We start from the raw sequence: 13,576 nt of genomic DNA, 5'->3' as shown, positions 1-13,576 counted from the left end.
GATCTGTCTATGCACATAAATAACAGCAGCACAAAATACGGTGCAAAGTTCGCCTCACCGCACAGACAACGCGGAAGGAAACAAAAAGAAAGTAGTTAATGGCACTCGGGTGAGACGTGCTCGTGGATGTTGTAGTCCTGCGATTAGCAAGGGCAGGGCAAACGCCAACGAAACACACGCTCATGGGCAGCACATTACTGAGAGAAACAGTTGAGGCGTTGAAGGAAAAAACAGCGCGAGAGTGCACAGAATTGCGGAGGCACGTGCTGTGCAGCGGTGCGACGTTGTCAGCCAGAGCGTGTAAACCTGTTGCCTACCAGCGAATGGGAGAGGAAGAAGAAGTAAAACCAACAACGCCGGCCCCATACGCACTCAGTCGGTGCACGGCGGGTGCTGCCACCAGCCACCGCAGCGCAGACGGACGAAGCGCTGCAGCTGCCACGCCGCGGCGCGACGCGCTCACGTCTACAGGTCGTACGGGCCGTCCCACGCGAAGCACGGCGTCACCATCCCGCCCATGGCCCTCTCCGCGCGCACCGCCACGTACAGGAAGCCGTCGGCGCGCTTGCAGCTCTCGTGGATGTCGCGCAGGGTGGTGCCGGCGGCGGGCGTGCAGCCGTCGATGATGAGCGAGAGCTTCTTGCCGTTGAGGGCGGCGCGCACGGTGTCCTCCAGGCCGGCCACGGTGGCGTCGCGCGCCACGTTGACGAAGAGCAGGCGGCCGTCGTTGCACTCGATGGCAACGGGGAGCTGGTTGGCGGAGACGGTGTGGATGGCGGCCATGGCTGAGCGAGTGTGCGAGTGGTGAGGAGTTCGGAGTTCGGATTGACTGGCGGGCGAGGAGCTCGTGGCTGAGGGTAATTATCTTCGCGGAAGTCGCGTGTAGTGAATTTGAGGGGACGCATCGGAGGGAGGGAAAGGCAGGAGAAAGGGAGAGGAAATGGAATGGAAGGCAATCGGAGCTAGCAGTGATGAGGATACGAAGTAGCGGTGCAAGCGCGACGACCCGCCCAGGTGCATACGATGCTCACCGTTACCCTCAAAGGGGGAGCGAAATAGGGCAGTGTGGGTACTTTTTGCATCCAGAGCCGAAAGCGCTCTTCCGTACGCGCCGAACGGCCGCTTGGATCCCATCTCGTCACGAAGGCGCTCCATTCCCACACTCCGTCCAGCTGGAGCTGCTTCGTCAAACGGCGCTGGCAGTGCTTTCAGGGCTCTTGAGTCCACAGGGAGGGACAGCAGAGAGAAATAAAGAAAGGACGACGCGAGGAGAGGATAACAGTGAAAATACGTAAAAATGCACAAAGGATATTATCGAATGAGAGCGTGGAATGGCGAGAGGGAGAGATACAAGGGGGAGCACTACACCGGTGCTGAACGCTGCTGATCTGTCTATGCACATAAATAACAGCAGCACAAAATACGGTGCAAAGTTCGCCTCACCGCACAGACAACGCGGAAGGAAACAAAAAGAAAGTAGTTAATGGCACTCGGGTGAGACGTGCTCGTGGATGTTGTAGTCCTGCGATTAGCAAGGGCAGGGCAAACGCCAACGAAACACACGCTCATGGGCAGCACATTACTGAGAGAAACAGTTGAGGCGTTGAAGGAAAAAACAGCGCGAGAGTGCACAGAATTGCGGAGGCACGTGCTGTGCAGCGGTGCGACGTTGTCAGCCAGAGCGTGTAAACCTGTTGCCTACCAGCGAATGGGAGAGGAAGAAGAAGTAAAACCAACAACGCCGGCCCCATACGCACTCAGTCGGTGCACGGCGGGTGCTGCCACCAGCCACCGCAGCGCAGACGGACGAAGCGCTGCAGCTGCCACGCCGCGGCGCGACGCGCTCACGTCTACAGGTCGTACGGGCCGTCCCACGCGAAGCACGGCGTCACCATCCCGCCCATGGCCCTCTCCGCGCGCACCGCCACGTACAGGAAGCCGTCGGCGCGCTTGCAGCTCTCGTGGATGTCGCGCAGGGTGGTGCCGGCGGCGGGCGTGCAGCCGTCGATGATGAGCGAGAGCTTCTTGCCGTTGAGGGCGGCGCGCACGGTGTCCTCCAGGCCGGCCACGGTGGCGTCGCGCGCCACGTTGACGAAGAGCAGGCGGCCGTCGTTGCACTCGATGGCAACGGGGAGCTGGTTGGCGGAGACGGTGTGGATGGCGGCCATGGCTGAGCGAGTGTGCGAGTGGTGAGGAGTTCGGAGTTCGGATTGACTGGCGGGCGAGGAGCTCGTGGCTGAGGGTAATTATCTTCGCGGAAGTCGCGTGTAGTGAATTTGAGGGGACGCATCGGAGGGAGGGAAAGGCAGGAGAAAGGGAGAGGAAATGGAATGGAAGGCAATCGGAGCTAGCAGTGATGAGGATACGAAGTAGCGGTGCAAGCGCGACGACCCGCCCAGGTGCATACGATGCTCACCGTTACCCTCAAAGGGGGAGCGAAATAGGGCAGTGTGGGTACTTTTTGCATCCAGAGCCGAAAGCGCTCTTCCGTACGCGCCGAACGGCCGCTTGGATCCCATCTCGTCACGAAGGCGCTCCATTCCCACACTCCGTCCAGCTGGAGCTGCTTCGTCAAACGGCGCTGGCAGTGCTTTCAGGGCTCTTGAGTCCACAGGGAGGGACAGCAGAGAGAAATAAAGAAAGGACGACGCGAGGAGAGGATAACAGTGAAAATACGTAAAAATGCACAAAGGATATTATCGAATGAGAGCGTGGAATGGCGAGAGGGAGAGATACAAGGGGGAGCACTACACCGGTGCTGAACGCTGCTGATCTGTCTATGCACATAAATAACAGCAGCACAAAATACGGTGCAAAGTTCGCCTCACCGCACAGACAACGCGGAAGGAAACAAAAAGAAAGTAGTTAATGGCACTCGGGTGAGACGTGCTCGTGGATGTTGTAGTCCTGCGATTAGCAAGGGCAGGGCAAACGCCAACGAAACACACGCTCATGGGCAGCACATTACTGAGAGAAACAGTTGAGGCGTTGAAGGAAAAAACAGCGCGAGAGTGCACAGAATTGCGGAGGCACGTGCTGTGCAGCGGTGCGACGTTGTCAGCCAGAGCGTGTAAACCTGTTGCCTACCAGCGAATGGGAGAGGAAGAAGAAGTAAAACCAACAACGCCGGCCCCATACGCACTCAGTCGGTGCACGGCGGGTGCTGCCACCAGCCACCGCAGCGCAGACGGACGAAGCGCTGCAGCTGCCACGCCGCGGCGCGACGCGCTCACGTCTACAGGTCGTACGGGCCGTCCCACGCGAAGCACGGCGTCACCATCCCGCCCATGGCCCTCTCCGCGCGCACCGCCACGTACAGGAAGCCGTCGGCGCGCTTGCAGCTCTCGTGGATGTCGCGCAGGGTGGTGCCGGCGGCGGGCGTGCAGCCGTCGATGATGAGCGAGAGCTTCTTGCCGTTGAGGGCGGCGCGCACGGTGTCCTCCAGGCCGGCCACGGTGGCGTCGCGCGCCACGTTGACGAAGAGCAGGCGGCCGTCGTTGCACTCGATGGCAACGGGGAGCTGGTTGGCGGAGACGGTGTGGATGGCGGCCATGGCTGAGCGAGTGTGCGAGTGGTGAGGAGTTCGGAGTTCGGATTGACTGGCGGGCGAGGAGCTCGTGGCTGAGGGTAATTATCTTCGCGGAAGTCGCGTGTAGTGAATTTGAGGGGACGCATCGGAGGGAGGGAAAGGCAGGAGAAAGGGAGAGGAAATGGAATGGAAGGCAATCGGAGCTAGCAGTGATGAGGATACGAAGTAGCGGTGCAAGCGCGACGACCCGCCCAGGTGCATACGATGCTCACCGTTACCCTCAAAGGGGGAGCGAAATAGGGCAGTGTGGGTACTTTTTGCATCCAGAGCCGAAAGCGCTCTTCCGTACGCGCCGAACGGCCGCTTGGATCCCATCTCGTCACGAAGGCGCTCCATTCCCACACTCCGTCCAGCTGGAGCTGCTTCGTCAAACGGCGCTGGCAGTGCTTTCAGGGCTCTTGAGTCCACAGGGAGGGACAGCAGAGAGAAATAAAGAAAGGACGACGCGAGGAGAGGATAACAGTGAAAATACGTAAAAATGCACAAAGGATATTATCGAATGAGAGCGTGGAATGGCGAGAGGGAGAGATACAAGGGGGAGCACTACACCGGTGCTGAACGCTGCTGATCTGTCTATGCACATAAATAACAGCAGCACAAAATACGGTGCAAAGTTCGCCTCACCGCACAGACAACGCGGAAGGAAACAAAAAGAAAGTAGTTAATGGCACTCGGGTGAGACGTGCTCGTGGATGTTGTAGTCCTGCGATTAGCAAGGGCAGGGCAAACGCCAACGAAACACACGCTCATGGGCAGCACATTACTGAGAGAAACAGTTGAGGCGTTGAAGGAAAAAACAGCGCGAGAGTGCACAGAATTGCGGAGGCACGTGCTGTGCAGCGGTGCGACGTTGTCAGCCAGAGCGTGTAAACCTGTTGCCTACCAGCGAATGGGAGAGGAAGAAGAAGTAAAACCAACAACGCCGGCCCCATACGCACTCAGTCGGTGCACGGCGGGTGCTGCCACCAGCCACCGCAGCGCAGACGGACGAAGCGCTGCAGCTGCCACGCCGCGGCGCGACGCGCTCACGTCTACAGGTCGTACGGGCCGTCCCACGCGAAGCACGGCGTCACCATCCCGCCCATGGCCCTCTCCGCGCGCACCGCCACGTACAGGAAGCCGTCGGCGCGCTTGCAGCTCTCGTGGATGTCGCGCAGGGTGGTGCCGGCGGCGGGCGTGCAGCCGTCGATGATGAGCGAGAGCTTCTTGCCGTTGAGGGCGGCGCGCACGGTGTCCTCCAGGCCGGCCACGGTGGCGTCGCGCGCCACGTTGACGAAGAGCAGGCGGCCGTCGTTGCACTCGATGGCAACGGGGAGCTGGTTGGCGGAGACGGTGTGGATGGCGGCCATGGCTGAGCGAGTGTGCGAGTGGTGAGGAGTTCGGAGTTCGGATTGACTGGCGGGCGAGGAGCTCGTGGCTGAGGGTAATTATCTTCGCGGAAGTCGCGTGTAGTGAATTTGAGGGGACGCATCGGAGGGAGGGAAAGGCAGGAGAAAGGGAGAGGAAATGGAATGGAAGGCAATCGGAGCTAGCAGTGATGAGGATACGAAGTAGCGGTGCAAGCGCGACGACCCGCCCAGGTGCATACGATGCTCACCGTTACCCTCAAAGGGGGAGCGAAATAGGGCAGTGTGGGTACTTTTTGCATCCAGAGCCGAAAGCGCTCTTCCGTACGCGCCGAACGGCCGCTTGGATCCCATCTCGTCACGAAGGCGCTCCATTCCCACACTCCGTCCAGCTGGAGCTGCTTCGTCAAACGGCGCTGGCAGTGCTTTCAGGGCTCTTGAGTCCACAGGGAGGGACAGCAGAGAGAAATAAAGAAAGGACGACGCGAGGAGAGGATAACAGTGAAAATACGTAAAAATGCACAAAGGATATTATCGAATGAGAGCGTGGAATGGCGAGAGGGAGAGATACAAGGGGGAGCACTACACCGGTGCTGAACGCTGCTGATCTGTCTATGCACATAAATAACAGCAGCACAAAATACGGTGCAAAGTTCGCCTCACCGCACAGACAACGCGGAAGGAAACAAAAAGAAAGTAGTTAATGGCACTCGGGTGAGACGTGCTCGTGGATGTTGTAGTCCTGCGATTAGCAAGGGCAGGGCAAACGCCAACGAAACACACGCTCATGGGCAGCACATTACTGAGAGAAACAGTTGAGGCGTTGAAGGAAAAAACAGCGCGAGAGTGCACAGAATTGCGGAGGCACGTGCTGTGCAGCGGTGCGACGTTGTCAGCCAGAGCGTGTAAACCTGTTGCCTACCAGCGAATGGGAGAGGAAGAAGAAGTAAAACCAACAACGCCGGCCCCATACGCACTCAGTCGGTGCACGGCGGGTGCTGCCACCAGCCACCGCAGCGCAGACGGACGAAGCGCTGCAGCTGCCACGCCGCGGCGCGACGCGCTCACGTCTACAGGTCGTACGGGCCGTCCCACGCGAAGCACGGCGTCACCATCCCGCCCATGGCCCTCTCCGCGCGCACCGCCACGTACAGGAAGCCGTCGGCGCGCTTGCAGCTCTCGTGGATGTCGCGCAGGGTGGTGCCGGCGGCGGGCGTGCAGCCGTCGATGATGAGCGAGAGCTTCTTGCCGTTGAGGGCGGCGCGCACGGTGTCCTCCAGGCCGGCCACGGTGGCGTCGCGCGCCACGTTGACGAAGAGCAGGCGGCCGTCGTTGCACTCGATGGCAACGGGGAGCTGGTTGGCGGAGACGGTGTGGATGGCGGCCATGGCTGAGCGAGTGTGCGAGTGGTGAGGAGTTCGGAGTTCGGATTGACTGGCGGGCGAGGAGCTCGTGGCTGAGGGTAATTATCTTCGCGGAAGTCGCGTGTAGTGAATTTGAGGGGACGCATCGGAGGGAGGGAAAGGCAGGAGAAAGGGAGAGGAAATGGAATGGAAGGCAATCGGAGCTAGCAGTGATGAGGATACGAAGTAGCGGTGCAAGCGCGACGACCCGCCCAGGTGCATACGATGCTCACCGTTACCCTCAAAGGGGGAGCGAAATAGGGCAGTGTGGGTACTTTTTGCATCCAGAGCCGAAAGCGCTCTTCCGTACGCGCCGAACGGCCGCTTGGATCCCATCTCGTCACGAAGGCGCTCCATTCCCACACTCCGTCCAGCTGGAGCTGCTTCGTCAAACGGCGCTGGCAGTGCTTTCAGGGCTCTTGAGTCCACAGGGAGGGACAGCAGAGAGAAATAAAGAAAGGACGACGCGAGGAGAGGATAACAGTGAAAATACGTAAAAATGCACAAAGGATATTATCGAATGAGAGCGTGGAATGGCGAGAGGGAGAGATACAAGGGGGAGCACTACACCGGTGCTGAACGCTGCTGATCTGTCTATGCACATAAATAACAGCAGCACAAAATACGGTGCAAAGTTCGCCTCACCGCACAGACAACGCGGAAGGAAACAAAAAGAAAGTAGTTAATGGCACTCGGGTGAGACGTGCTCGTGGATGTTGTAGTCCTGCGATTAGCAAGGGCAGGGCAAACGCCAACGAAACACACGCTCATGGGCAGCACATTACTGAGAGAAACAGTTGAGGCGTTGAAGGAAAAAACAGCGCGAGAGTGCACAGAATTGCGGAGGCACGTGCTGTGCAGCGGTGCGACGTTGTCAGCCAGAGCGTGTAAACCTGTTGCCTACCAGCGAATGGGAGAGGAAGAAGAAGTAAAACCAACAACGCCGGCCCCATACGCACTCAGTCGGTGCACGGCGGGTGCTGCCACCAGCCACCGCAGCGCAGACGGACGAAGCGCTGCAGCTGCCACGCCGCGGCGCGACGCGCTCACGTCTACAGGTCGTACGGGCCGTCCCACGCGAAGCACGGCGTCACCATCCCGCCCATGGCCCTCTCCGCGCGCACCGCCACGTACAGGAAGCCGTCGGCGCGCTTGCAGCTCTCGTGGATGTCGCGCAGGGTGGTGCCGGCGGCGGGCGTGCAGCCGTCGATGATGAGCGAGAGCTTCTTGCCGTTGAGGGCGGCGCGCACGGTGTCCTCCAGGCCGGCCACGGTGGCGTCGCGCGCCACGTTGACGAAGAGCAGGCGGCCGTCGTTGCACTCGATGGCAACGGGGAGCTGGTTGGCGGAGACGGTGTGGATGGCGGCCATGGCTGAGCGAGTGTGCGAGTGGTGAGGAGTTCGGAGTTCGGATTGACTGGCGGGCGAGGAGCTCGTGGCTGAGGGTAATTATCTTCGCGGAAGTCGCGTGTAGTGAATTTGAGGGGACGCATCGGAGGGAGGGAAAGGCAGGAGAAAGGGAGAGGAAATGGAATGGAAGGCAATCGGAGCTAGCAGTGATGAGGATACGAAGTAGCGGTGCAAGCGCGACGACCCGCCCAGGTGCATACGATGCTCACCGTTACCCTCAAAGGGGGAGCGAAATAGGGCAGTGTGGGTACTTTTTGCATCCAGAGCCGAAAGCGCTCTTCCGTACGCGCCGAACGGCCGCTTGGATCCCATCTCGTCACGAAGGCGCTCCATTCCCACACTCCGTCCAGCTGGAGCTGCTTCGTCAAACGGCGCTGGCAGTGCTTTCAGGGCTCTTGAGTCCACAGGGAGGGACAGCAGAGAGAAATAAAGAAAGGACGACGCGAGGAGAGGATAACAGTGAAAATACGTAAAAATGCACAAAGGATATTATCGAATGAGAGCGTGGAATGGCGAGAGGGAGAGATACAAGGGGGAGCACTACACCGGTGCTGAACGCTGCTGATCTGTCTATGCACATAAATAACAGCAGCACAAAATACGGTGCAAAGTTCGCCTCACCGCACAGACAACGCGGAAGGAAACAAAAAGAAAGTAGTTAATGGCACTCGGGTGAGACGTGCTCGTGGATGTTGTAGTCCTGCGATTAGCAAGGGCAGGGCAAACGCCAACGAAACACACGCTCATGGGCAGCACATTACTGAGAGAAACAGTTGAGGCGTTGAAGGAAAAAACAGCGCGAGAGTGCACAGAATTGCGGAGGCACGTGCTGTGCAGCGGTGCGACGTTGTCAGCCAGAGCGTGTAAACCTGTTGCCTACCAGCGAATGGGAGAGGAAGAAGAAGTAAAACCAACAACGCCGGCCCCATACGCACTCAGTCGGTGCACGGCGGGTGCTGCCACCAGCCACCGCAGCGCAGACGGACGAAGCGCTGCAGCTGCCACGCCGCGGCGCGACGCGCTCACGTCTACAGGTCGTACGGGCCGTCCCACGCGAAGCACGGCGTCACCATCCCGCCCATGGCCCTCTCCGCGCGCACCGCCACGTACAGGAAGCCGTCGGCGCGCTTGCAGCTCTCGTGGATGTCGCGCAGGGTGGTGCCGGCGGCGGGCGTGCAGCCGTCGATGATGAGCGAGAGCTTCTTGCCGTTGAGGGCGGCGCGCACGGTGTCCTCCAGGCCGGCCACGGTGGCGTCGCGCGCCACGTTGACGAAGAGCAGGCGGCCGTCGTTGCACTCGATGGCAACGGGGAGCTGGTTGGCGGAGACGGTGTGGATGGCGGCCATGGCTGAGCGAGTGTGCGAGTGGTGAGGAGTTCGGAGTTCGGATTGACTGGCGGGCGAGGAGCTCGTGGCTGAGGGTAATTATCTTCGCGGAAGTCGCGTGTAGTGAATTTGAGGGGACGCATCGGAGGGAGGGAAAGGCAGGAGAAAGGGAGAGGAAATGGAATGGAAGGCAATCGGAGCTAGCAGTGATGAGGATACGAAGTAGCGGTGCAAGCGCGACGACCCGCCCAGGTGCATACGATGCTCACCGTTACCCTCAAAGGGGGAGCGAAATAGGGCAGTGTGGGTACTTTTTGCATCCAGAGCCGAAAGCGCTCTTCCGTACGCGCCGAACGGCCGCTTGGATCCCATCTCGTCACGAAGGCGCTCCATTCCCACACTCCGTCCAGCTGGAGCTGCTTCGTCAAACGGCGCTGGCAGTGCTTTCAGGGCTCTTGAGTCCACAGGGAGGGACAGCAGAGAGAAATAAAGAAAGGACGACGCGAGGAGAGGATAACAGTGAAAATACGTAAAAATGCACAAAGGATATTATCGAATGAGAGCGTGGAATGGCGAGAGGGAGAGATACAAGGGGGAGCACTACACCGGTGCTGAACGCTGCTGATCTGTCTATGCACATAAATAACAGCAGCACAAAATACGGTGCAAAGTTCGCCTCACCGCACAGACAACGCGGAAGGAAACAAAAAGAAAGTAGTTAATGGCACTCGGGTGAGACGTGCTCGTGGATGTTGTAGTCCTGCGATTAGCAAGGGCAGGGCAAACGCCAACGAAACACACGCTCATGGGCAGCACATTACTGAGAGAAACAGTTGAGGCGTTGAAGGAAAAAACAGCGCGAGAGTGCACAGAATTGCGGAGGCACGTGCTGTGCAGCGGTGCGACGTTGTCAGCCAGAGCGTGTAAACCTGTTGCCTACCAGCGAATGGGAGAGGAAGAAGAAGTAAAACCAACAACGCCGGCCCCATACGCACTCAGTCGGTGCACGGCGGGTGCTGCCACCAGCCACCGCAGCGCAGACGGACGAAGCGCTGCAGCTGCCACGCCGCGGCGCGACGCGCTCACGTCTACAGGTCGTACGGGCCGTCCCACGCGAAGCACGGCGTCACCATCCCGCCCATGGCCCTCTCCGCGCGCACCGCCACGTACAGGAAGCCGTCGGCGCGCTTGCAGCTCTCGTGGATGTCGCGCAGGGTGGTGCCGGCGGCGGGCGTGCAGCCGTCGATGATGAGCGAGAGCTTCTTGCCGTTGAGGGCGGCGCGCACGGTGTCCTCCAGGCCGGCCACGGTGGCGTCGCGCGCCACGTTGACGAAGAGCAGGCGGCCGTCGTTGCACTCGATGGCAACGGGGAGCTGGTTGGCGGAGACGGTGTGGATGGCGGCCATGGCTGAGCGAGTGTGCGAGTGGTGAGGAGTTCGGAGTTCGGATTGACTGGCGGGCGAGGAGCTCGTGGCTGAGGGTAATTATCTTCGCGGAAGTCGCGTGTAGTGAATTTGAGGGGACGCATCGGAGGGAGGGAAAGGCAGGAGAAAGGGAGAGGAAATGGAATGGAAGGCAATCGGAGCTAGCAGTGATGAGGATACGAAGTAGCGGTGCAAGCGCGACGACCCGCCCAGGTGCATACGATGCTCACCGTTACCCTCAAAGGGGGAGCGAAATAGGGCAGTGTGGGTACTTTTTGCATCCAGAGCCGAAAGCGCTCTTCCGTACGCGCCGAACGGCCGCTTGGATCCCATCTCGTCACGAAGGCGCTCCATTCCCACACTCCGTCCAGCTGGAGCTGCTTCGTCAAACGGCGCTGGCAGTGCTTTCAGGGCTCTTGAGTCCACAGGGAGGGACAGCAGAGAGAAATAAAGAAAGGACGACGCGAGGAGAGGATAACAGTGAAAATACGTAAAAATGCACAAAGGATATTATCGAATGAGAGCGTGGAATGGCGAGAGGGAGAGATACAAGGGGGAGCACTACACCGGTGCTGAACGCTGCTGATCTGTCTATGCACATAAATAACAGCAGCACAAAATACGGTGCAAAGTTCGCCTCACCGCACAGACAACGCGGAAGGAAACAAAAAGAAAGTAGTTAATGGCACTCGGGTGAGACGTGCTCGTGGATGTTGTAGTCCTGCGATTAGCAAGGGCAGGGCAAACGCCAACGAAACACACGCTCATGGGCAGCACATTACTGAGAGAAACAGTTGAGGCGTTGAAGGAAAAAACAGCGCGAGAGTGCACAGAATTGCGGAGGCACGTGCTGTGCAGCGGTGCGACGTTGTCAGCCAGAGCGTGTAAACCTGTTGCCTACCAGCGAATGGGAGAGGAAGAAGAAGTAAAACCAACAACGCCGGCCCCATACGCACTCAGTCGGTGCACGGCGGGTGCTGCCACCAGCCACCGCAGCGCAGACGGACGAAGCGCTGCAGCTGCCACGCCGCGGCGCGACGCGCTCACGTCTACAGGTCGTACGGGCCGTCCCACGCGAAGCACGGCGTCACCATCCCGCCCATGGCCCTCTCCGCGCGCACCGCCACGTACAGGAAGCCGTCGGCGCGCTTGCAGCTCTCGTGGATGTCGCGCAGGGTGGTGCCGGCGGCGGGCGTGCAGCCGTCGATGATGAGCGAGAGCTTCTTGCCGTTGAGGGCGGCGCGCACGGTGTCCTCCAGGCCGGCCACGGTGGCGTCGCGCGCCACGTTGACGAAGAGCAGGCGGCCGTCGTTGCACTCGATGGCAACGGGGAGCTGGTTGGCGGAGACGGTGTGGATGGCGGCCATGGCTGAGCGAGTGTGCGAGTGGTGAGGAGTTCGGAGTTCGGATTGACTGGCGGGCGAGGAGCTCGTGGCTGAGGGTAATTATCTTCGCGGAAGTCGCGTGTAGTGAATTTGAGGGGACGCATCGGAGGGAGGGAAAGGCAGGAGAAAGGGAGAGGAAATGGAATGGAAGGCAATCGGAGCTAGCAGTGATGAGGATACGAAGTAGCGGTGCAAGCGCGACGACCCGCCCAGGTGCATACGATGCTCACCGTTACCCTCAAAGGGGGAGCGAAATAGGGCAGTGTGGGTACTTTTTGCATCCAGAGCCGAAAGCGCTCTTCCGTACGCGCCGAACGGCCGCTTGGATCCCATCTCGTCACGAAGGCGCTCCATTCCCACACTCCGTCCAGCTGGAGCTGCTTCGTCAAACGGCGCTGGCAGTGCTTTCAGGGCTCTTGAGTCCACAGGGAGGGACAGCAGAGAGAAATAAAGAAAGGACGACGCGAGGAGAGGATAACAGTGAAAATACGTAAAAATGCACAAAGGATATTATCGAATGAGAGCGTGGAATGGCGAGAGGGAGAGATACAAGGGGGAGCACTACACCGGTGCTGAACGCTGCTGATCTGTCTATGCACATAAATAACAGCAGCACAAAATACGGTGCAAAGTTCGCCTCACCGCACAGACAACGCGGAAGGAAACAAAAAGAAAGTAGTTAATGGCACTCGGGTGAGACGTGCTCGTGGATGTTGTAGTCCTGCGATTAGCAAGGGCAGGGCAAACGCCAACGAAACACACGCTCATGGGCAGCACATTACTGAGAGAAACAGTTGAGGCGTTGAAGGAAAAAACAGCGCGAGAGTGCACAGAATTGCGGAGGCACGTGCTGTGCAGCGGTGCGACGTTGTCAGCCAGAGCGTGTAAACCTGTTGCCTACCAGCGAATGGGAGAGGAAGAAGAAGTAAAACCAACAACGCCGGCCCCATACGCACTCAGTCGGTGCACGGCGGGTGCTGCCACCAGCCACCGCAGCGCAGACGGACGAAGCGCTGCAGCTGCCACGCCGCGGCGCGACGCGCTCACGTCTACAGGTCGTACGGGCCGTCCCACGCGAAGCACGGCGTCACCATCCCGCCCATGGCCCTCTCCGCGCGCACCGCCACGTACAGGAAGCCGTCGGCGCGCTTGCAGCTCTCGTGGATGTCGCGCAGGGTGGTGCCGGCGGCGGGCGTGCAGCCGTCGATGATGAGCGAGAGCTTCTTGCCGTTGAGGGCGGCGCGCACGGTGTCCTCCAGGCCGGCCACGGTGGCGTCGCGCGCCACGTTGACGAAGAGCAGGCGGCCGTCGTTGCACTCGATGGCAACGGGGAGCTGGTTGGCGGAGACGGTGTGGATGGCGGCCATGGCTGAGCGAGTGTGCGAGTGGTGAGGAGTTCGGAGTTCGGATTGACTGGCGGGCGAGGAGCTCGTGGCTGAGGGTAATTATCTTCGCGGAAGTCGCGTGTAGTGAATTTGAGGGGACGCATCGGAGGGAGGGAAAGGCAGGAGAAAGGGAGAGGAAATGGAATGGAAGGCAATCGGAGCTAGCAGTGATGAGGATACGAAGTAGCGGTGCAAGCGCGACGACCCGCCCAGGTGCATACGATGCTCACCGTTACCCTCAAAGGGGGAGCGAAATAGGGCAGTGTGGGTACTTTTTGCATCCAGAGCCGAAAGCGCTCTTCCGTACGCG

General features: G+C 59.7%; 10 protein-coding genes across 10 annotated transcripts; all 10 read right to left on the bottom strand.

Annotated features, from left to right (window-relative positions):
* Positions 1 to 465: 465 nt before the first annotated feature.
* Positions 466 to 783, bottom strand: ABB37_02602 (ATG8/AUT7/APG8/PAZ2 putative (ATG8B.9); the record flags this gene model as incomplete). The annotated part of the gene is made up of 1 exon (XM_015799662.1): positions 466 to 783. One exon carries the CDS (start codon positions 781 to 783, stop codon positions 466 to 468), a length of 318 nt encoding a protein of 105 aa, XP_015661264.1.
* Positions 784 to 1,850: 1,067 nt separating this feature from the next.
* On the bottom strand, positions 1,851 to 2,168 carry ABB37_02601 (ATG8/AUT7/APG8/PAZ2 putative (ATG8B.9); the record flags this gene model as incomplete). Its single annotated transcript, XM_015799661.1, has 1 exon — positions 1,851 to 2,168. One exon carries the CDS (start codon positions 2,166 to 2,168, stop codon positions 1,851 to 1,853), a length of 318 nt encoding a protein of 105 aa, XP_015661263.1.
* Positions 2,169 to 3,235: 1,067 nt separating this feature from the next.
* On the bottom strand, positions 3,236 to 3,553 carry ABB37_02600 (ATG8/AUT7/APG8/PAZ2 putative (ATG8B.9); the record flags this gene model as incomplete). Its single annotated transcript, XM_015799660.1, has 1 exon — positions 3,236 to 3,553. The coding sequence occupies one exon, from the start codon at positions 3,551 to 3,553 to the stop codon at positions 3,236 to 3,238; it is 318 nt and encodes a 105-aa protein (XP_015661262.1).
* Positions 3,554 to 4,620: 1,067 nt separating this feature from the next.
* On the bottom strand, positions 4,621 to 4,938 carry ABB37_02599 (ATG8/AUT7/APG8/PAZ2 putative (ATG8B.9); the record flags this gene model as incomplete). Its single annotated transcript, XM_015799659.1, has 1 exon — positions 4,621 to 4,938. One exon carries the CDS (start codon positions 4,936 to 4,938, stop codon positions 4,621 to 4,623), a length of 318 nt encoding a protein of 105 aa, XP_015661261.1.
* Positions 4,939 to 6,005: 1,067 nt separating this feature from the next.
* On the bottom strand, positions 6,006 to 6,323 carry ABB37_02598 (ATG8/AUT7/APG8/PAZ2 putative (ATG8B.9); the record flags this gene model as incomplete). The annotated part of the gene is made up of 1 exon (XM_015799658.1): positions 6,006 to 6,323. One exon carries the CDS (start codon positions 6,321 to 6,323, stop codon positions 6,006 to 6,008), a length of 318 nt encoding a protein of 105 aa, XP_015661260.1.
* A 1,067-nt stretch (positions 6,324 to 7,390) lies between these two features.
* Positions 7,391 to 7,708, bottom strand: ABB37_02597 (ATG8/AUT7/APG8/PAZ2 putative (ATG8B.9); the record flags this gene model as incomplete). The annotated part of the gene is made up of 1 exon (XM_015799657.1): positions 7,391 to 7,708. One exon carries the CDS (start codon positions 7,706 to 7,708, stop codon positions 7,391 to 7,393), a length of 318 nt encoding a protein of 105 aa, XP_015661259.1.
* A 1,067-nt stretch (positions 7,709 to 8,775) lies between these two features.
* On the bottom strand, positions 8,776 to 9,093 carry ABB37_02596 (ATG8/AUT7/APG8/PAZ2 putative (ATG8B.9); the record flags this gene model as incomplete). The annotated part of the gene is made up of 1 exon (XM_015799656.1): positions 8,776 to 9,093. One exon carries the CDS (start codon positions 9,091 to 9,093, stop codon positions 8,776 to 8,778), a length of 318 nt encoding a protein of 105 aa, XP_015661258.1.
* A 1,067-nt stretch (positions 9,094 to 10,160) lies between these two features.
* On the bottom strand, positions 10,161 to 10,478 carry ABB37_02595 (ATG8/AUT7/APG8/PAZ2 putative (ATG8B.9); the record flags this gene model as incomplete). Its single annotated transcript, XM_015799655.1, has 1 exon — positions 10,161 to 10,478. One exon carries the CDS (start codon positions 10,476 to 10,478, stop codon positions 10,161 to 10,163), a length of 318 nt encoding a protein of 105 aa, XP_015661257.1.
* Positions 10,479 to 11,545: 1,067 nt separating this feature from the next.
* On the bottom strand, positions 11,546 to 11,863 carry ABB37_02594 (ATG8/AUT7/APG8/PAZ2 putative (ATG8B.9); the record flags this gene model as incomplete). The annotated part of the gene is made up of 1 exon (XM_015799654.1): positions 11,546 to 11,863. One exon carries the CDS (start codon positions 11,861 to 11,863, stop codon positions 11,546 to 11,548), a length of 318 nt encoding a protein of 105 aa, XP_015661256.1.
* Positions 11,864 to 12,930: 1,067 nt separating this feature from the next.
* Positions 12,931 to 13,248, bottom strand: ABB37_02593 (ATG8/AUT7/APG8/PAZ2 putative (ATG8B.9); the record flags this gene model as incomplete). The annotated part of the gene is made up of 1 exon (XM_015799653.1): positions 12,931 to 13,248. One exon carries the CDS (start codon positions 13,246 to 13,248, stop codon positions 12,931 to 12,933), a length of 318 nt encoding a protein of 105 aa, XP_015661255.1.
* Positions 13,249 to 13,576: the final 328 nt, after the last annotated feature.

Source organism: Leptomonas pyrrhocoris (genome assembly GCF_001293395.1).
Source record: "Leptomonas pyrrhocoris isolate H10 chromosome Unknown, whole genome shotgun sequence".
In the NCBI taxonomy this organism is placed as follows: domain Eukaryota; phylum Euglenozoa; class Kinetoplastea; order Trypanosomatida; family Trypanosomatidae; genus Leptomonas; species Leptomonas pyrrhocoris.
Note: the sequence above shows the minus strand (reverse complement) of the source record. Positions and strands in the feature narration are given on the sequence as shown.